This window comes from Salvia splendens, chromosome 2 (assembly GCF_004379255.2).
Source record: "Salvia splendens isolate huo1 chromosome 2, SspV2, whole genome shotgun sequence".
Lineage (NCBI taxonomy): Eukaryota > Viridiplantae > Streptophyta > Magnoliopsida > Lamiales > Lamiaceae > Salvia > Salvia splendens.
The window spans coordinates 24,527,352-24,549,958 of NC_056033.1; the positions used below are offsets into that span (position 1 = coordinate 24,527,352).

A 22,607-nucleotide genomic window follows, 5' to 3' on the forward strand; every position below is an offset into this window, starting at 1 on the left:
TTTATTGTTAACTTGGGTCATAAAGTTTCGATTTGCTCTGATGTGTGGACTGATTGTTTTTGCAAAAATTCATATATGGGCACTGTGCATTTCGGTTATCACAGTTGGACTTTGAACAAACGTTTGATTGCATTTCGGAAATTTCCCGCACCACACACTGCACAAGCAATTGCTCAATTGATCAATAAAATTTTTTCTATTGGTTTTGATAATGCAAGTGTTAACAATGCTAGTATAGATGAACTCATCAGTGCATGTTCTCCTGTTATTGATGGAAAATATTTTCATGTGCGATGTATTGCTTATATTTTGAATTTGTGTGTTCAAGATGTGATCGATTTGTGGCAAAAGTATGTTGACCCTATTAGAACTGCTGTTAAGTTGATTCATAACAAAGCTCCTATTGGTACAGCTTGGAAGAAATATTGTCATAGCAAGCAGTGCAGGTACACCAATTTTCGTCTAGATGTTTCAACTCGTTGGAACTCGGCATACGATATGTTGGAGTCGACCTTGAACCACATTGAATATTTATGTGATTTTTTAGAACTTGCCCGCATGTTCCTTCTGATTTGCTTTTGATACCCTCTTGTTGGGACCACATCATGGATTTGTTTCGATTATTCCAAGCTTTCAAAAATGCCACTATTGAGTTATCCGGTTTTTATTATCCTACATCTGTGCGCATTTTGGAGCATTGCATGTATGTGGCAATTGGTTTTAAGACATGTGTGAAAAATACTCAATTCATAGAGTTGAAGACTATTTTGTTTTGTATGGTTAAAAAATGGATGAAATATTTTGCGCGTATTCCAAATGTGTTTTTGATTGCAAAATGCTTGGATCCAAAGTGGAAGTTCCATGGTGTTCATAAAATTTTAGGCATGTACTATGATTGTTTGCACAATTTGGATTTTTCTCAACTTCGCGAAATGAGCTTGACAAGAGGAGAATGCTTCGAACTAAGGCTTCCGAATGTTGATGAAATCAAACTAAGGTTAGATAGTGCACTTCGTGCTACTCCTAGTCCTTCTACATCTGATTTTGGTGGCGGGAACTATAACAATGTCATGATTGATCCAGACGTAGTATCACAATTGCAAGATCTATATGGTGCTACAACCAATAGGACTAGAGCTACTAGTGAGTTTGATATATATTTGAAATCGCGCTCTATTTTTCAAGATGTAAGTCCTCCTTCTCAACAAATTGACGTCCTTGTTTGGTGGGGAACACATGGCAAAGAGTTTCCGATACTCTTGATAATGGTTAAGGAGATTTTCGCCGTTCCCGCTTCCACCGTCGCCGTTGAGCAAGCTTTTAGTGTCGGCGGTTGTGTCCTAGACGACAAAAGGAGCAATCTCTCCTCCAAAAACATGGAAGCCACTATGTTACATGATGAGTGGGCAAAGGCGGACATGAGAGCACAAGAGCCGGATTTTGACTTCAGTGTAGAGAGTGATGGTGAAGACTTTTCCACCGATGACGAGGTCGGAAGCGAGGGCGCTCAACAATATCAATGACGGGGGGCGGTCAATGGCGAGCATGGCCGACCAATAAGGTAAGCAAGGTAAGAGAACTACGTGGACTTTGATTCCTCAATAAAATTGTGGATACGTAGGCAAATCAACTTAAATTTGAAAAGTTTAACTTTGAAAGTTAAGTTGAGCTCAAGCCCTTTTCAATTTTTTCCTTTTTCCCCCATTTCATATTTTTTTATTTATGTTCTGACGACACTTGTAAATTATATCACATTGTTGTATATGTATTGTAAATTGTAATGTATCGTTGTCCGTTACAACTCAAATTCAATAAAATTGATATGATTTTCACCTTATTCGTCTTATTTCAATTTAAATTATCCATTGCCTTGTTCCAATTTATTGTATAAGTCTAAAATTCCAAATTACATAGCAAAAATAGAAAAACCGCCAAACCGAACCGAAACGCGAGGAACCGTCCGAAAACCGACAGTTCGGAACCGAAACCGGAACCGTGAAATAGCCTCTCGGTTCGGTTTCGGTTCCACATTTCTCGAAACGTACGAACCGTGGGCATGTCTAATCTCAACCCCAACCTCCATAGCTATTTTCTTCCATGGTTGAGAGTTAGACAACGGTTTAACGATCACACTAAGTATACAATGCTTTATCAGGGCAACTCTCTCTTTCTAACCTATTTTTATAGCCTCAGCCAGTTGAAGAATTACTATGTAAGTTGCAAATGTCGTATTTAAATCGCTGGAAGCTATCACACTTCAAAATTAATTCTCAAATTTGATCTCGTATCCAAGTATAATGATCATCTATGTAATTTTCTTATTGTAGTTGTTCAATAATATGTTCAGGGATGGAGCCAGAAAATTACACTAGGAGAGGCAAAAATATTAACATACAAACAAATAAATATAAAAATAATATATATACATTAAAATAACATAGTATACTCCATCCGTCCCATTAGAAATGAAACGTTTTCCTTTTTGGTCTGTCCCATTAAAAATGAAACGTTTCTAAAAATGGAAACAATATTCTCTCTACTTTTTCTTCTCTATTACTTTATTCTTTCTTCATTAACTCACAAAACAAAACTACATAAAATCTCGTGCCGAAAAGCAAATGTTGCATATTTAATGGGACGGAGGGAGTATTATTTTAAAGGATAGGCGTATGGCAAGAGAGGGGCGATTAAAAATTATTTTTTTCTAAATTAGGGGGGCAAATTAGGTGAATATGTATATATTTAGGTTTTATAATATATATATTTATATGGTTATAGAAAAATGAGGTGGGGCATTTGCCCCTTCTCACCATATTATAGATCCGTCCCTGAATATGTTCGAAGGTCACATCCTTCTCCCAAATACGTTATAGCAAAGACAACTATAACTCAAATACAAAACACGTGACCACATAAAATTACGAAAAATTGAAGCATGCATAACCACAGAAACCGTAAATCACATGCCCTAAATAAAATGACCTAAAGAAAAAATGAAAGTCTTCGAATAGGAGACATAGAAAATAACAAAAGGAAAGAGAGACGATAAAAGAGTAAAGTGACTAGGTATAGTGTAAATCTAGATAAAGTATTATCCCACATCTATAACTACATATATATAGATTTGATTCGTAAACAAAAGTATGGTATATTGATTTAAATTATACTCCATTCCATATGTCCTTAAAAATATAAATATTAAAAAAGTATGAATTTAATATATATTTAGTATAATAAGAGTGACAGAAAGAAAAAAATATATATAAAGTATTATTAACAAAAAATGGATCTCATCTCATTAAGAATTTTTTTCAATTTTTTTCCTAAAATTGAAATATATAACTTTTAAGAACATATTAAAATGGAAATAATTCATAGGGATGGGGGGTGGTGATGATGTGGGCATGTGGCAATCTCATAATTATTCTTTTTACTGTTAATAATTTTTCTCTCCATTTTTATTTTCCTCAACCTATATCTCGATACACCCACGGCGTATCATCAATTTTCTGTATATAATATTTTTATTTTTTCCATCCTCAAATTCTTGTTGTTGTGACCTTGTCGCCGCCATTGCACGTGGATATTTGCACCAAACCTTAAATCTGTCTAACGTGTAAATTTTGTCCTCCTCACTAACTAATCGATGAATTTTTGTTACCATAAATTCACTACCTCCCACAATCTAATGAATGCCAAACTATTCTTACGATTCGTGTAGAATTAGTACTTCTGCACATCATCAATGAGTTTCTTAGGCTAATTTTTTTCACCAAATGAGTTTCTACAAATGCTTTATTAAATATTTTGTGAAAGTCAAACATCTTATGCAAATATTTCATTTATACAATAGAGATTTTAATTTTTTTTTAAAATAGCAGAGAAAATTTCATGTTAAACGTAACAAGTTTTGTTCTCTCTGTTAAGTTTGCAATAACATCTATAGTAATCGTAAATTAAGTCATCGAAAGTAATAGAAATTGATAAAAATGATTTATGAAGTGCCAAATAAAACTATAATTTGCATTTTAAAGAAACAAATTGATAGGAGAAACATGGAAGATATACTCCATCCGTTCCTTGTTAATAGATGTATTTCTTTTTGGCACAGAGTTTAAAAATAGTGTATTAAATGGATGGCGAAAAAGTAAGAGATATGAAGAGAGAATAAAGTAAAATGAAGAATTACTTTTTGCCAAAAACAGAAATGACTCAATTAACCTGAAACTTCCCGAAATAGAAAAATGACTCTATTAACATGGAACGGAGGGAGTACAAATTAGTACTCTCTCCGTCCTATAATAGATGCACACTTGGGAAATGACACAAGATTTTATGAGATGTTATTTTGTGTGTTAAGTAGTGAGAGAAAATACAATTTTATAATTAACATGAGAGTGAACTTTTTTCAAAAGAGGACATGTGACATCTTTTGTGAGACAAACTAAAAAGGAAAGTGACATCTACTATGGGACGGAGGAAGTAGTAAAGAGAGAGGGATGGTAAGGAAAGATGATGATGATGAAAATTTCATGATTTTTATTTCAGTTTTCGTAGATGTTGATAAGCAGATTTTTTTATCAATAAATACATCAAAAAATCTCAATATAATGCATGTAAAATCTCAATATAATACATGTGAAATCTCAATAAAACTGTGTTGATATTTTGTCTATTATTTGTTGAGATTGGTAAGATTTAATCTCATCCGCCCATTTTAAAATCTAAGGGTGGAGATTTGGTCTTGATTTTAGAGCATCAGCAATGGGGCGGACGATAGCGCGCCCGATGCGTCGAACGCGCTATCGTCCGCCATTGTGGCACCGCGGACGGTGGACGATGCGTCGTCCGCGCCCGACTCTTAGTCCGCGGACGAAGCACGGACGATATGGCTTCGTCCGCGCCATCGTCCGCCCACTGTGGGCGACGCGGACGATGCAACGCGTTTTAGTTTTTTTTTTTTTTAAATTCGAAATTTTTGTTTATATATATACCCTGACTTCACTTTTCATTTGTAACTTTTCGATTCACTTTTCAACTCTCAAATTACGCTATACAATGGATTCCGGTGGATACTTAAGTCCTAATAGCCCGACGTTTGGAGATGTCGCACGGTGGCCTGGTACACAACCTGGTGAATATTGGCCGTTCGGCGCCAACCAGAATTACGATCCGGACTTCAGTACGGATTCGTACGGTCTCTCCGACATGGAGCCGTCGCCAACTCGCCATGCCCCCGCTTCACGTCGCGCGGTCGCGGCCGCGGCCGCCGCCCCCGCTCCCGCCAGAAAGAAGCGGACCAAGCACGCCGTGATGAAGTTTCCACCTCCGGCAACGAACGAAGAGTACGCCCCCGGCCGTACGAACTACCAGCCGGATGAAACACTCGTCTTGCCGAGGTGTTGGGTGGATATATCAGAGGACCCGATATTCGCGAACAACCAAAGACAGCTCACGTATTGGGAGCGCATCGCCGAGCGCGTACAAGCGCCAACGGGAGCAGCTCCGCAAGCACTGGGATCAGGTGAAGAAGCAAGTCAACCTGTTCGCGACGGAGTACGAGAAGTGCTCGAGGGATCAAGGAAGCGGCGAGAGCTTGAGCGACGTGCGCGATAGAGCGCTGTTGTCGTACTAGTATATGTTCGGCGACTTCAAGCATTTAAACATCTGGGCGCTCTTGAGGGACAAGCAAAAGTTCAAAGGCGGGATTCTGCACACCGGTGTGCGAAGAGGACGAAGACCACCGACACTAGTGGTTCACGACCAGCGAAAGCGGAACTCGTCCGGTGGACCTCAACCAGACGTGCACGGAGGAAGAGAGTTCTGGCACACCGATGTCCTCCCGGCGGGGTCCCATAGCCGTCAAGGCTGCGAAGAACAAGGGGAAGGCGAAGGTGACATCCTTCTCGGCTGCCGCCCCCCATCGCCGATCCCGACCCCGACCCCTACCCCAACCCCGGCGACAGTTGCCTACGCGGATTTGGCAACCGCCTCGATGGCGAGGAAGTTATTGGATACGTATAACGCCCTTATGAGGTGTACGGATCCGGCCCAAGCTGAGCGCTTCCAGAGGTTGAGCGATGAGTTGAGCCGGAAGTTGGGGCTTTTATAGGATAGTCTTTTTTTTCTAACTCGTGTAACTTTATATTTATAATCAATGAATTTTTTGTTGTTCTTAGTTAATCGTTGTGTTTTTTAATAAGTTTGCATTTATATATTTGAAAACAGTTAAATTAATTAATAAAACAGTTAAAATGCTTAGGGCGCCCCTTAGAGCGCGGCTTAGAGCGCCCCAGTACAGGTGAAAGGGCAGGAGGATAAAATGCTGATGTGGCAGTGTATAGGGCGGGCTTTAGGGGCGCCTTAGCTCCATTGCTGATGCTCTTAGATTATGATGCTATAAGCAATATATGAGGACCCTTAGTTTTATATCGTACTTTTATATATTAATTTTATAATAAATATTTGTATTACTTTTATATATTAGTTTTATATCTTATTTGTATATATTAATTTTATATGTTATTTCTATATATTAGTTTTATAATAAATGATCGGGAAATAAGAACATGCATTCAACATTGGAAAATCTCAAACTACCGATATTCTTGAAGAAAACGAAGTATCTCTTGGACGAAAACCAAAATACAATCCCAACTTCTATCTTTTCTAGTTTAGAAGCGAAAAGGATACTTAACATTACAATAGAAACGAAGTTGGTTCACACCATTGCACCGGGGACGCCGCCTTTGGGCACCGGCTGAGCTCGAGGGATGTCGCCGCCAAAGCCAGTTCTGGGGACACCGCCGCCGTAACCTATGTCGTCGTCGTGGGCGCTGCGGTAAAAGGCATAGTGCAGCAAAAACACGTAGATGGACTGCGTGAAGGCGAGGATTATAACCAAGGCCTCGACCACCCTCAATCGCCATCCTCGCCACCCTCCCACGTTTATCTCTTTGCACGCTAATCTGCATTTCAATTCACTTTAGTGAAACCTTCTCAATTAATATAGTCTCAATATTCTCCAATAGATTTTCTTCTACCAACTGTTTTTTTAATAGTTCTATCTTCTTTCAAATTAAATACTTAAATTTCTTAATAAAAATACTCCAGTCACGTTTTTACTTTATCATCCTTATTTTACTAAATTTACATTATACCCCTCCGTCCGCCATTAGGAGTCCCACTCCTTGACGGCACGAGTTTTAAGAAATATTAAAAAAAATAAGTTGAAAAAAATTAGTGAAATAAAGGTCCCACTTATATATATTAGTTTTAAATAAAATGTTAGTGGAATGAGTTAGTCAATGGTGAGACCTTATTACCATTTATGATACCCTATTTACGGACCGACTAAAATGAAAAAATAGAACTCATATTCGTAGACGAGGGAGTAACAATTAAGACTAATTATTTATAGAAAAAGATTAATATTATTTTTTAATAACATAAGTATTATTTTCATAATATACTACTCCTTCCGTTCTCTATTATGTTTCAAAATTTTCGCACCCATAATTTCTTTTCTTTTAATTTCATTTTAATCTGTTCTATATTAATTGTCCCCTACTATGTGTTCATAATTTTCCAAACACATAATTTTTTTTCATTTTAATCTATCATTTCTAATTTTCATATCCATTTTTATTATTTTTTGTGTGACCCAATCCCATTAACTCATTTTAGTCCTGTTTTATTATATTACTAATATTTTATTATATTAGTAATATAATCCCTTATTCCTTGTTAGCTGAGGTACGAAGTTCAAGAATAATGTGTTTCTTGTTAGAACTTTCCAAAATAAAAAAATAACTTTATCAACGTACGGCGGAAGTATGTAAAGTAGGACCCACATATGCTAACTTTAACTTATCTTTATATTTCTTCAACTCATACCGAACCGAATGAAAAAGGAGATATATAATAGAAAATATAGGAAGTACTTATTTATCTCCTACATTATATTCAATCCATATAGATACCAAATTATGTTCAGCATAATCATATGTAATTTCTGCGTAAATCCATTTCTGTAAGTTAGGAAGATAAGCTTGAGCCTTTGATAAGTTAAAAATAATAAAGTCGAGAAAAATAACCCGAAAGCAAGAGCGGTGACAGCCCAGGCGCCGGTGGAAGTGGTAGAGGCGGTGGCGAAGCTGTCGTTCCGCCACGTTCTGAGGTGGTTGCCGCCGACTAGTTTGGATACTATTCCAAGGACTGCTGCTAGCACCGAGAATGTTAGGAAGTGTCCCGTTGCTCCATTCCCTCCTATACCTATTCAATCAATCAAATTCCTTTAATTTCTATTTCAATTCAATTCTATTACATTTTGTAATTTAGTTTAATAAATTAGACTAAAAGGGCTTACCTGTTCTTGCTTCTGCAGTGTGGCCATCGATGTACCTATTCATGCACCAACTTGCAAACACCAACAAAATGAAATACATTACAAAATTCAACAACAGCAATGGACCTGCTACATTCCTTGCTGCTATTCTATCCATTTTTCAACCCTCTTCCAAAATATATATCAATATAGGAGTATATTTTTGCTTTAGTACTATAATGCTGTGAGGAATGATGAGAAAACGTTGTTGATTTGAGGTTTTTGTTGGGATATTGAACTGTATTATAAATACAAGAGGCAAATGGAAATTTGTTATTACAAGCATGCACGTGGCAGTAATGTAGTAGTGCTGAATCACCTCTGTGGAGCCACTTGTCCACTTCTCCTTCAATTCCGAGATTATCAACTCTTCTATATTCAAGGAGATGTTATTTGTTTTTTTTTATATATAGCTACCAATTTACTAAAGATATAATCCATCCATTCCATAACAGTGGATGTATTTCTTTCTGGGACGAAGATTAAGAAAAAAATGTGTAATGTATTAAATAAAAAGATACTAATATAGTATGAAAGAGGAAAAAGTAGAAAGAGGAAAGTAAAAGAGAGGGAAAAGTAGTGAAAAGAAATTTGTTGACTTTTACTTAAAAGGGAAATGACTCTACTACTATGAAATATAATAAAATATTAAAATAACTCTATTACTATGGAACGGAGGGAGTATCAAAAGGAAGAATAGGTTTTGTAAAGGTTTTTGGATGATATTTTTCTCGATAAATAGGTGTACTACAAATCAGGACGAAAAATGTTGTGCAGGTATTGGTGTTTGGACTAGTGTTGCGGATTTAAGGGAGTGGGAGTAAATGTGAGTAAAAAATCGGAAAAATTAAATATCGAAACAATTATATTGAATTTTGAACTTTAATTTGGTTTTTCCATATTTCAGTTCAGTTTCAGTTTAAAGCAATTTTTTAATTTTAGATTTTGTTTGGATGAAAAATATAGTTTTATTATCAAGCTATTTATAAATTCTCCAACAAAGTATCTCAAAAAATGTGACTAAAATAAAGAGTAAAGTACGATTTTGATCCTAAACATATGGCCGAAATACGAATTTGGTCAAGAACATTCACTTTTTGAAAATCGAGTCCTAAACAAATGAAATCGTCGTCGGATCGGTCATTTTTTGACGATTCCGGTAAAAACTAACGGTCAATGGAAAAATAGCAAAATTTTGACTAAATTAAAATATTAATCTTTGATTAATGAAATTAAAATAAATTAGAAAATAAAAAAATCTTCTTTCTCTCCCATCCCATCTCTCTTCTCATCTCATCTCCTGCAGCAATCTAAGAAAGCTTCGACATCAACTCCCGCTCCCCTCCTTGGACGTCTCCGTCGAGGGAACTCTCATCTTTTCCTTCTGCCCCCTGGCCCCAATCCGGCGCCTACACCGACCTCTTCTTCCACCACCCTGAATCCACCGCCGACCTCTGCTTGTACAACGGCACCACCGATTGACCTCACTCGAATCGACAATGATGTCTACCATTTCAACTACTCTTAGATATCAGCATATGCAGCAGGATGCAGCGTGCAACTCAGAAATGTGATCAAGTTGCAATGAAGAGGTGATTCGAGTGAGAGACTGAGCTCGGCTCATCTTAGTCATCTTAACTTGTATTGGTTTGTTATCCTAGCTGACATTAGTTAGTTAGTTAATTATCTTGGTGGTTAGTTAGTTAGCTAGATATTTTTTGCTTTATCACCAAGTATATAAGGTGATTCACGAGTTGTGATCTTGATTCGATTCAATTCAATAAATAAGATCTTTTCTTCTCCTTTTTAGCTCAATCATGCTTAGATTCCAATCTTGTCATGGTACCAGAGCAAACTAAAAAGCTTCCGATGTTCTATCAGATCTCTGTTTCTTCTCAGATTCGTTCACAATGAATGGACGCAATCGTGATCCAATTCCTCCTGCCAAAGATACTTCTAGCCCCTATTTTCTGCATTCGAGTGATAATGTAACGCCCCGCTTTTCGAACCCTAATTTTCGAACCCTAAGACGTTGTATTTATTGCTTTGATTGCCGCAATTAAATGACGATTTATTATGTGTATACTTTGGTGACCTAGTTTGTTTTGACCAAGTCAAAACCGTTGATTTTATGACGTGGCTTTAATTAATTGATGGGGAATGAAATATATTACGGTGGATTATATTATCTTTGGGGAGTGAGATTTAATTAGTATCATAAATAACTCCCTTGCCTTTTTATTGTGGAAATTTCGACCACTATTATTTTAAGGAGAGGAATTCTATTTTCTTGGATTTAATTATTTGCTTGGGATAATTATCCAATTAAATCCAAAGCCTAATTACCCTATTTCCTTCTTGAGGAAAAATCGGCCCCCACTATTATTCCTAAGGAGATTTCGAAATCTCCTAGCTTGTGGGAGAAGAAATTATTCATTCTTTATTTTGATCCCTCAATTATTTCTTTCCATGTTTTAATTGGAATATCCTAGCAAATCTTGCCTTATCTTATTTTATTAAAAATTTGGAAATTATTCCTTGTGGGGGAATATATTTCACACGCCTACTACCTTATTTTATGTGGGAGGATTTTATTTATTTTCCTGCTCCGTAATTATTTTATTCTGCTCCGTGAAAATACCAAATTAAATCATGGCTAATTAAATAACCATGATTTTCGAAATATTCTCCCTTATCCTCCCTCAAATTAACGCCAATTTCCCCTCCATCAAATCTCCCATCTTTAATTTGATTTATTCTCCAAATATTCTCTAATTAATTGGGAGATATTCTATTCCTAAATTCTATAAATAAAAGACTCCTAAACCTAACACCTCAAATCACACGCCTCTCTCTCTCAATCTCACGCCATTCTCTCTTCTCCACTCTCCCACACTTGTTCTTCCACTCTACTCAAGATCCTTTCGATTCGCCAAGAGTTTGTTGAAGAACCAAGAGTTTTAAACGTTTCTACCGATTGTTTTGTTCAAGAAAGGTACATTCCAGCCTCTATTCTCCATTCCTCTCCATCCCAACTCTTCTTTTGTTCCCTCATGCATCTAGTGGGTGTAGGATTTCAAATCTAAGGGTTTTAATCGGTGGGAATTTGTGATTGTGTATATGATTGCGTTTTGAATGAATCGTTTGATGATTTAATGAATCCTCGGTGAATGATATGTGAATTCATGAAAATATGTGTCTAAGGACCCTTTTGAGCATGTTTGTGTGTTAAAACAATGAAAAGGTTGATTTTGAATAAGTGGGGGTAAACCCTAATTCGAATTCCTAAAAGCATGAGAAACTGTGATTCCGAACAGTAGGTTCCGACTCGTTTTTGACCGACCAAATGAACTCCGATTTGACCGATTCTTTTTCCTGAGTAAACTTCATGATGTGTTCTATGTTGTGTGTGAATTTCAACTCATTTGGACGAAAAATGAACTTTTGGTGAATTTGTTAAAGTTTACTGCGCATTTCTGGCAGAAAGTGTTTTCTCGACCAGTAGGTTACGTTTTTTATTTGACCGACCTAAAATGGTTATTTTGATATGAATTTTTAACTGGAAATTATTTGATGAGTATACTGCCTTGTGGTAAAATTTTAGCCCCAACGGAAGTCGGGTGAATTTTTAGTAAATTTTATAAAATGGTTGCGCAGTGCTGCCAGACTTCTATCTTTACAAAAACACTATGTTACTATAAGTGAATTACATGATTGATATATGTGATGACGTGATGTGATGTTCAATGATGGGAAAAGGGAAAACGATAGGGACATGCATAATATTAAGTCAATGGTTGTGACTGATAAGTTATATATATATTATCTAAAGGTGATAACTCGTGCGCAAAGCGTGATAACAAAGGAAAGGCAGTAGTTGAAACCAAAACGGTCGAGGTGGGCTACTTTTCTACCCTACACTATGTGTGGGTTCTCTTTTACTAAAAACTCTTTTACGTATGACTGTGGAGCTATAAGGGTGGTTTTAAGTGATTATCATGCCGTGATTTGTTTTAACGTGTCTATCTGATGTGGCTGTTGCCACTGTTATATAAATCGAATTCGGGTCCTCGTAGGGCCGCAAACCCTACTTGGATTAGTGTACACCTATGGTAGACTGTGTGCTAGCGTACGGGCTGGCCGGTCTAGTGACCTGGATTGCGGCCGCATTCCTTGTCATGTATTGGCAGATATGAACGACGATGGGGAAAAATGACTGCGCAGTCGCTATTTTGAACAATGTAAAATATTTTGGTGCCTCGGGCCTTTCCAAAGTAAAACCCCGATGGTTACTTACGTATGACATGATAATATATACTTTTATTTAAAAATGTTTTCGGGCATGAGCCACTGAGTATTATTTTTATAGTACTCAGCCCTGCATATGTTTTCTCTATGTGCAGGTTGAGCAGCGATGAGCGGTTGGTGGTGTTGAGCAGAAATAATAATATGGTTGTTTTGAAACTTCGAGTGTCGTTGTGTCTTCACACATGACTTCACTCTTCTCTTGGATGCTTCCGCTATGATATTTTCCTTACGTACATTTTTACTTAACTATGGATCTTTTCGATTAAATGTTGAGAACTCGTTACCCTTTTTATTAATGTCAAACCTTTGGTCTTTTCATTTATTTTAATATAGATATCATTGGTCGTTTAATTATTAGACTTAAATTTTTGGTCAAACTTTTATTGAAACCCTAGCCTTCTAAGCCCGTTCATTTAAACCCCTTTAAGTCGCGATCGCCCGCTTTTATTAACCCTAGGGGGCGGTCGTGACAGTTTGGTATCAGAGCCTCAGTTCTTTCCGCTCTGGACCCAAGAGCCTTTTTGAGTCAAAGTCTATGCATGTGTAATTTGGCAAAAATGATAAACATCGGAAGCTCAACACCACAACTCGTCCCTGCCCAACCAAGAAGAATGAGGTAACAAGTATTTTGATAGATTTTGATATGAACTTTGAAATGTTGGAAATATCGATGGGAATATTGCTCATGTGTGAATGAAAGTACTTCTATGGGGATCAAGGATTATGCATATGTCATGTTGAAAATCTTGCTTGAGATATGTATTGATGACAATGCATGGATATGAAATTGATATTTGCGCTTGTGCCCAAGATGACGAATGTTGTTATGACAATGAACTTGTATATGTTACTCGAATACGTGTTAAACACATATGAGTTGGATGAGATTATATGATGATTGTTATGCGATTGCTTTATGAAACAATATCTATGTGAAAGAACTTGAGCATGCTGCTATGTATAATTGTGAATATCAAGAATGAATGAAAATTTTGAGATAATGCCGAACTTGGAGGCACGAAACGCCTAACGCAAGGCAAGCGACGCGTGGGAACATTTTGTGATTTAGCGAAACACGAAACCGCACGAACCTTTTTACCTTGGAAACGAAATCCCATTCAATTCTTGATATGATACTACCCCCACACCTCCATCGTTGGAGATTTTTATACATATACGCACCCATCACATTCTCAGCATCATTCGAAACCTCATACACTATTATTCTTTCGATCCTTGTGCTGATGCTGAGTTTTCTTTCTTTTTAGATGGCTCAACGGTATTATGCCCCGATGCGTAATCGCTACTCCAGCGAAAGGGACCACCCGGTTGAGCGCTACCGAGATTTCGAGTGGGACGGGAAACTCTTCCTCATGTCCTACGTCACCGAGTTTTACAGTAAATGGATGAACGCATACGCGTACGGGGGAGCTACCCATCACGAAGGGATCCAAAAGCTCATCCACACTTTACCATCTCCTTGGGATGAGTGGACCGCTCAGACATCTCGGTTTTTCATATGGTATAGCCCGCCCGATTACACCGCGCGGGGAGATTTGGTTGGCCTTTTAAAGGTGCTGCTCCCGGCCATGACAGCGGCATTTGATGGACCGCCATGTGATCCACCTCCACATGTCTATCCGCCGATTCAAGCCCGCATGCGAAGGAATCGCTGCGACATGGAGCCACATGTCTCTCGTGTTCCTAAGAGAATGAGACTCAGGATGCGCGTTTCAGCCCCCTTAAGAATCGAAAGAGAGGTCGATGGGATGCTCGGGATAGTACCTCCACCCGTAGGTGTCGAGGAAGAAAGTGAAGAAGAGGATCCGGAGGAGGATCCCGAGGAGGAGAAGGACCCAAATAGAGAGAGCGTTGGAGAAACCGTGGAGAAACAGGATGAGGATGGAAAAGATTAAACATAATAATTCTAGAATATTTTATTTCGATTTCCCATGTTTTGGATACTTTACCATTTTTGCTTGACCTTGACATCGTTTTGTCCTTTTGTTTTCTTTATGATGGAACTAAGACCTCTTGGAGGCAACGTTTGATAATTCTATGGAAATTTTTCCTTGCTATTCCATTGTGCAATGATTTGGTACCATTTCTTATTGTCTAATTGCGCGATTACCTTTTATTTCTAATTTATGGCGCAATTACCTTTGTTATACTATATTGAAATTATCCTTTTCCCAAATGCACAATTTCCCTTGACGTACTATCTTTGCTACTTGATTGGACAATTGCTTCATGCCATAATTTGAGATCACCCTAACCATTTCATTACACAAACTGTCTCTTGTTGCATTAAAAACAATTACCCTTACTATCCTATATAGCAATCACTCATTTGCTACCTTGCGACGCAATTGCCTTTTGCTACACCATTCGGTGGTTGCTCTCTTGCTATCATTTTATGCGGTTATATTCGATACCTTGTCTTGCAAAAAGCTCCGTATTATTCTGTGATACAATTGCCCTTTGATTTCCACTCTTCAACTATACCACTCATTTTTTTTGGGATTTCGAATAAATGCATTAATAATTCTCGTGTTAATCAGAATGCCGCCCAGACGTAACATAAGACGTGGGAACCCCGAACCTACCCCTCAGGCGATGGAGGAGAGTGTGACGCAACCCATCCCTCCACCACCACCTTCTCCACCTCCGGTTGACCGTGAGATCGTGAAGTTGTTCTTAGGACAGAAACCTCCCGTCTTTGATGGAATGGGGGAGTTAGCCAAGGCCGAATCATGGATACGCGCACTGGAGCGCATCTTCGCAATCCTAGGGTGTAACGATAAGGAACGGTTGAGTTGTGTGACCTACCAACTAACCGAGGCCGTTGACTTCTGGTGGGACGCCAGGATGAAAACAATGCCCCGAGATCAAGCAGAGGGGATGACCTGGGAAGGTTTCAAGACAGAGATATACAATAAGTATATGCCCAAGAGCTATCGGAAGGCGAAGGCATCAGAGTTCTACAATCTGACCCAAGGACGCATGACAGTGACCGAGTATGACCGTGCGCTCAACAACATGACCCGGTACGCACCTGACCAAGTCGATACCGATGAGAAACTGGCCGAGAAGTTCTGGGAGGGACTACGACCAGAGATAAGGATGTCGTTGGCCAGTCGAGGGAGACTTCCCTACGGGGAAGCATTGGCCCTTGCTCTAGACATTGAGACAGCTATGCCCAAGGAGAGAGTGAAGGTAAACACTATCATGGCACTACCTCCACCACACCACTCCCGAGAGAAGAGGAAGTGGGAGGGGAATGGAATCCCGTACGACAACAGGAGGTACCAGGCCACCCAGAACCAACCACAGTATAGTGGAGGGCAGAACTCGTCTAGCCAGAGAGGCGACTTCCGACCTAAGCCACCCCAATGCAACGTGTGCTCTAAGTACCACTTTGGAGAGTGTAGAATCCAGAGCACCCCTAAGTGCTTTAACTGTGGAGGAAACGGTCACTTCTCTAGAGAGTGTCCGAGTAAGAGGATAGCAATGGAATCGAGGCAGAACCCTCAAGGACCCCGCATGCAGCCAAGAGCGCCGCAAATAGAATCAAGGGGAAATCGCGACCAACCTCCGCGACAGCAGCAGCCCTACCGCCAAAGACTTCCCTCTCAGGCTAGAGCATATGCCTTGAGTCGGAAACAACCCAAGATCGAACAAGGGAACCAGAAGAACGGAAACCTGGCAGGTATGGGCAAAATCCTCGACACTCCTATCACTGTGTTGTTTGATACGGGCGCATCGCATTCATTCATATCTGACTTATGTGTGGATACTTTGAGCTTGCCTGTTAACAAATCTGAACATAAGATGATAGTGTCTTCACCAGTGGGTGGGACAATAGAAATCTCACGAACATGCCCGAACGTAGAAATTATGATGGGAGGCCTTAAGTTAGTCGCTCACAATCTGCAAGTTATGGCGATTGGAGACATCGACGTAATTTTAGGGATGGATTGGTTGACCTCGAATTTTGCGACGATTCGTTGTAAGGAGAGACAGATATCTCTACAAGCCCCGGGCGAGGAACCCGCCTTGTACCATGGAATCTCGATGAATCGGCGAACCTCTATCATCTCCGCGCTTCAAGCTAGTACGTTGGTGAGGAAAGGACATCCTGCTTATCTCGTCTATCTACAAGGAGAGGAGAAAGGAGAAAGGAAAATGGAAGACGTAGCCGTCGTGCAGGAATTCCCGGACGTTTTTCCCGAAGCCTTGCCTGGACCACCGCCAGATCGGCAATTGGAGTTCACAATCGATCTAGTACCAGGGTCGGCACCTGTATCTAAGGCACCGTACAGAATGGCGCCTAAGGAGTTAGAAGAACTCAAGATACAGCTCCAAGAGCTTATGGACCTGGGTTTTATTAGACCCAGTGTTTCACCATGGGGCGCGCCGGTGCTTTTTGTGAAAAAGAAGGATGGATCGATGAGAATGTGTATTGATTATAGGGAGCTGAACAAGATGACGCTCAAGAACAAATATCCACTACCGAGGATAGATGACCTATTCGATCAACTTCAAGGAGCCGGTGTATTCTCTAAGATGGACTTAAGGTCCGGGTACCATCAGTTGAGAGTCCGAAGAGAGGATATACCGAAGACGGCCTTTCGAACGAGATATGGTCACTATGAGTTTGTCGTGATGCCGTTTGGTTTGACGAATGCACCTGCGGTATTCATGGACTTGATGAACCGAGTGTTTCATCCCTACTTGGATAAGTTTATCTTGGTGTTCATTGATGACGTGCTAATTTACTCGAAGAACGAGAAAGAGCACGAGGAACATCTGCGAATCACCTTGGAGACCTTGAGGAGCGAGAAGTTGTACGCTAAATTCAGCAAGTGCGAGTTTTGGCTAAAGGAAGTAAATTTCCTTGGCCACATCGTGTCGAAAGGAGGAATTCGAGTAGATCCCGCTAAGGTTGAGGCGGTGCAACAGTGGAAAGCACCTTCGACACCAAACGAGATTCGGAGTTTTCTAGGTTTGGCGGGATACTATCGAAGGTTTATAGAAGGGTTCTCTAAGATAGCGAGACCCATGACACAACAACTCAAGAAGGGAGTGAAAGTCAATTGGACTCCCGAGTGCGAGGCTAGTTTCCAACTCTTGAAGGAAAAGCTAACTAGTGCACCAATCTTAGCCGTACCAGAACCTGGAGTGAACTACGTGGTATACACGGATGCTTCGAAGGTGGGACTTGGATGTGTGTTGATGCAAAACAACAAGGTGATAGCTTACGCATCCCGGCAATTGAGGCCACACGAGTTGAACTATCCAACCCACGATTTGGAGTTAGCAGCAGTGGTACACGCCTTAAAGATTTGGAGACATCATCTCTACGGAGTTCGATGTGAAATCTTTACGGACCACAAAAGCCTGAAATATTTCTTCGAGCAAAAGGATTTAAACATGCAACAACGAAGGTGGCTCGAATTGGTGAAGGACTACGATTGTGGCATCAACTACCACCCTGGCAAGGCAAATGTAGTGGCAGATGCCTTGAGCCGGAAGAGTCATTCCCAATTGGCCACTTTGCTCACCAAAGAAGAAAGCCTGGTCCGCGAATTTAGTAAGATGCGTTTGGAAGTGGTGAGAGCACCATAAACAGTGGAAGCTCGAATCGGCACTTTGGTTGTTAAGCCTGATCTAAGGACAAGAATCGTCGAAGCACAACGAGTGGATGTGAAACTAGAGGAAGTTCGTGTAGAGGTGCGAACCGGAGAATCTGGGAACTTTAATGAAGAAGGTGACAACGCACTCACCTTTAAAGGAAGACTTTGCATACCGGACGACGAAGAGCTCAAAAATGAAGTGATGAGCGAAGCTCATGAGACCCCTTACACCGCCCACCCAGGAAGTACGAAAATGTACCAAGACTTGAAGAAGTCCTTTTGGTGGAATGGTATGAAGAGGGACATAGCGGCCTTCGTGAAGCGCTGCTTAGCCTGCCAACAGGTGAAGGCTCTACATCAACGACCGTATGGGAGGTTGCAACCACTAGAAATCCCTGAGTGGAAGTGGGAGCACATTGCCATGGACTTTGTGACAGCCTTGCCAAAGACGCAAAGAGGGAATACTGCCATATGGGTAGTTATAGACCGACTCACCAAGAGTGCGCATTTCATACCGATACCCATAACCTATAGATCAAACAAGCTAGCTCAAGTGTATATAAAGGAAATAGTGCGACTACATGGAGTCCCCGTGACGATCACGTCCGACCCCTTGACCCGAAGTTTACGTCAAGATTCTGGATTAGCCTACAACGTGAGCTAGGCACTCGACTGAACTTCAGCACCGCTTTTCACCCGCAGACGGACGGGCAATCCGAAAGAACGATCCAAACCCTCGAGGATATGTTAAGAGCCGTGGTGTTGGACCGAGGAGGGAGTTGGGAGTCCGCACTCCCATTGATCGAATTTGCCTACAACAACAGCTTCCAGGCAACGATAAACATGGCGCCGTACGAAGCCTTGTACGGGAGAAAGTGTAGATCCCCGCTCTACTGGGACGAAGTTGGTGAGAGAAGGGTACTCGGGCCCGACGCAGTCGAAGAAATGGTTGGAATCGTCCGAAAAATTCGTACGAGGATAAAAGAAGCTCAAGACAGACAGAAGTCATACGCGGATGCGCGACGAACCGACTTACAATTTCAAGCGGGCGACAAGGTCTTTCTCAAGGTATCCCCGTCGAAAGGGATAACGCGTTTTGGTATCAAGGGAAAACTAAAACCGCGATTCGTTGGACCTTATGAAATCCTTGAAGGAGTGGGTCCTGTTGCACAACGTCTTTCATGTGTCGCAGTTACGGAAATATGTGTTCGACCCGAAGCACGTGATTCACTACCAAGAAGTCGTGTTGAACCCGGACTTGAGCTATGATGAGAAACCCCAAACGATTCTAGACCGAAAGGTCGAGAACGTGAGAAATAAACCAGTTGCTTACGTGAAGGTACAGTGGAGAAACCACGGGCACGAAGAAGCCACGTGGGAGATTGAGGACAAGATGATGGAGTTATACCCAGAACTCTTCCCATGAGAGTACCAAATTTCGGGACGAAATTTATTTTAAGAGTGGTAGGATGTAACGCCCCGCTTTTCGAACCCTAATTTTCGAACCCTAAGACGTTGTATTTATTGCTTTGATTACCGCAATTAAATGACAATTTATTATGTGTATACTTTGGTGACCTAGTTTGTTTTGACCAAGTCAAAACCGTTGATTTTATGACGTGGCTTTAATTAATTGATGGGGAATGAAATATATTACGGTGGATTATATTATCTTTGGGGAGTGAGATTTAATTAGTATCATAAATAACTCCCTTGCCTTTTTATTGTGGAAATTTCGACCACTATTATTTTAAGGAGAGGAATTCTATTTTCTTGGATTTAATTATTTGCTTGGGATAATTATCTAATTAAATCCAAAGCCTAATTACCCTATTTCCTTCTTGAGGAAAAATCGGCCCCCACTATTATTCCTAAGGAGATTTCGAAATCTCCTAGCTTGTGGGAGAAGAAATTATTCATTCTTTATTTTGATCCCTCAATTATTTCTTTCCATGTTTTAATTGGAATATCCTAGCAAATCTTGCCTTATCTTATTTTATTAAAAATTTGGAAATTATTCCTTGTGGGGGAATATATTTCACACGCCTACTACCTTATTTTATGTGGGAGGATTTTATTTATTTTCCTGCTCCGTAATTATTTTATTCTGCTCCGTGAAAATACCAAATTAAATCATGGCTAATTAAATAACCATGATTTTCAAAATATTCTCCCTTATCCTCCCTCAAATTAACGCCAATTTCCCACCATCAAATCTCCCATCTTTAATTTGATTTATTCTCCAAATATTCTCTAATTAATTGGGAGATATTCTATTCCTAAATTCTATAAATAAAAGACTCCTAAACCTAACACCTCAAATCACACGCCTCTCTCTCTCAATCTCACGCTATTCTCTCTTCTCCACTCTCCCACACTTGTTCTTCCACTCTACTCAAGATCCTTTCGATTCGCCAAGAGTTTGTTGAAGAACCAAGAGTTTTAAACGTTTCTACCGATTGTTTTGTTCAAGAAAGGTACATTCCAGCCTCTATTCTCCATTCCTCTCCATCCCAACTCTTCTTTTGTTCCCTCATGCATCTAGTGGGTGTAGGATTTCAAATCTAAGGGTTTTAATCGGTGGGAATTTGTGATTGTGTATATGATTGCGTTTTGAATGAATCGTTTGATGATTTAATGAATCCTCGGTGAATGATATGTGAATTCATGAAAATGTGTGTCTAAGGACTTTTGAGCATGTTTGTGTGTTAAAACCATGAAAATGTTGATTTTGAATAAGTGGGGGTAAACCCTAATTCGAATTCCTAAAAGCATGAGAAACTGTGATTCCGAACAGTAGGTTCCGACTCGTTTTTGACCGACCAAATGAACTCCGATTTGACCGATTCTTTTTCCTGAGTAAACTTCATGATGTGTTCTATGTTGTGTGTGAATTTCAACTCATTTGGACGAAAGATGAACTTTTGGTGAATTTTTTAAAGTTTACTGCGCATTTCTGGCAGAAAGTGTTTTCTCGACCAGTAGGTTACGTTTTTTAGTTGACCGACCTAAAATGGTTATTTTGATATGAATTTTTAACTGGAAATTATTTGATGAGTATACTGCCTTGTGGTAAAATTTTAGCCCCAACGGAAGTCGGGTGAATTTTTAGTAAATTTTATAAAATGGTTGCGCAGTGCTGCCAGACTTCTATCTTTACAAAAACACTATGTTACTATAAGTGAATTACATGATTGATATATGTGATGACGTGATGTGATGTTCAATGATGGGAAAAGGGAAAACGATAGGAACATGCATAATATTAAGTCAATGGTTGTGACTGATAAGTTATATATATATTATCTAAAGGTGATAACTCGTGCGCAAAGCGTGATAACAAAGGAAAGGCAGTAGTTGAAACCAAAACGGTCGAGGTGGGCTACTTTTCTACCCTACACTATGTGTGGGTTCTCTTTTACTAAAAACTCTTTTACGTATGACTGTGGAGCTATAAGGGTGGCTGTTGCCACTGTTATATAAATCGAATTCGGGTCCTCGTAGGGCCGCAAACCCTACTTGGATTAGTGTACACCTATGGTAGACTGTGTGCTAGCGTACGGGCTGGCCGGTCTAGTGACCTGGATTGCGGCCGCATTCCTTGTCATGTATTGGCAGATATGGACCATGATGGGGAAAAATGACTGCGCAGTCGCTATTTTGAACAATGGAAAATATTTTGGTGCCTCGGGCCTTTCCAAAGTAAAACCCCGATGGTTACTTACGTATGGCATGATAATATATACTTTTATTTAAAAATGTTTTCGGGCATGAGCCACTGAGTATTATTTTTATAGTACTCAGCCCTGCATATGTTTTCTCTATGTGTAGGTTGAGCAGCGATGAGCGGTTGGTGGTGTTGAGCAGAAATAATAATATGGTTGTTTTGAAACTTCGAGTGTCGTTGTGTCTTCACACATGACTTCACTCTTCTCTTGGATGCTTCCGCTGTGATATTTTCCTTACGTACATTTTTACTTAACTATGGATCTTTTCGATTAAATGTTGAGAACTCGTTACCCTTTTTATTAATGTCAAACCTTTGGTCTTTTCATTTATTTTAATATAGATATCATTGGTCGTTTAATTATTAGACTTAAATTTTTGGTCAAACTTTTATTGAAACCCTAGCCTTTAAGTCGCGATCGCCCGCTTTTATTAACCCTAGGGGGGCGGTCGTGACAGATAATCCCGGTGTTGTTCTCGTTCCACAGCTATTGATCGGTTCGTTCATCACAGCTCTACTTGCTAAAAATAAACTGGTGTTTGTTGATGGA

General features: G+C 39.7%; 1 protein-coding gene across 1 annotated transcript; it reads right to left on the reverse strand.

Annotated features, from left to right (window-relative positions):
• Nucleotides 1-6,721: 6,721 nt before the first annotated feature.
• Nucleotides 6,722-8,504, reverse strand: LOC121776851 (membrane protein PM19L-like). The gene is made up of 3 exons (XM_042174010.1): nt 8,369-8,504; nt 8,097-8,268; nt 6,722-6,968 (listed from the first exon to the last, which is right to left on the reverse strand). Exons 1-3 carry the CDS (start codon nt 8,502-8,504, stop codon nt 6,722-6,724), a joined length of 555 nt encoding a protein of 184 aa, XP_042029944.1.
• Nucleotides 8,505-22,607: the final 14,103 nt, after the last annotated feature.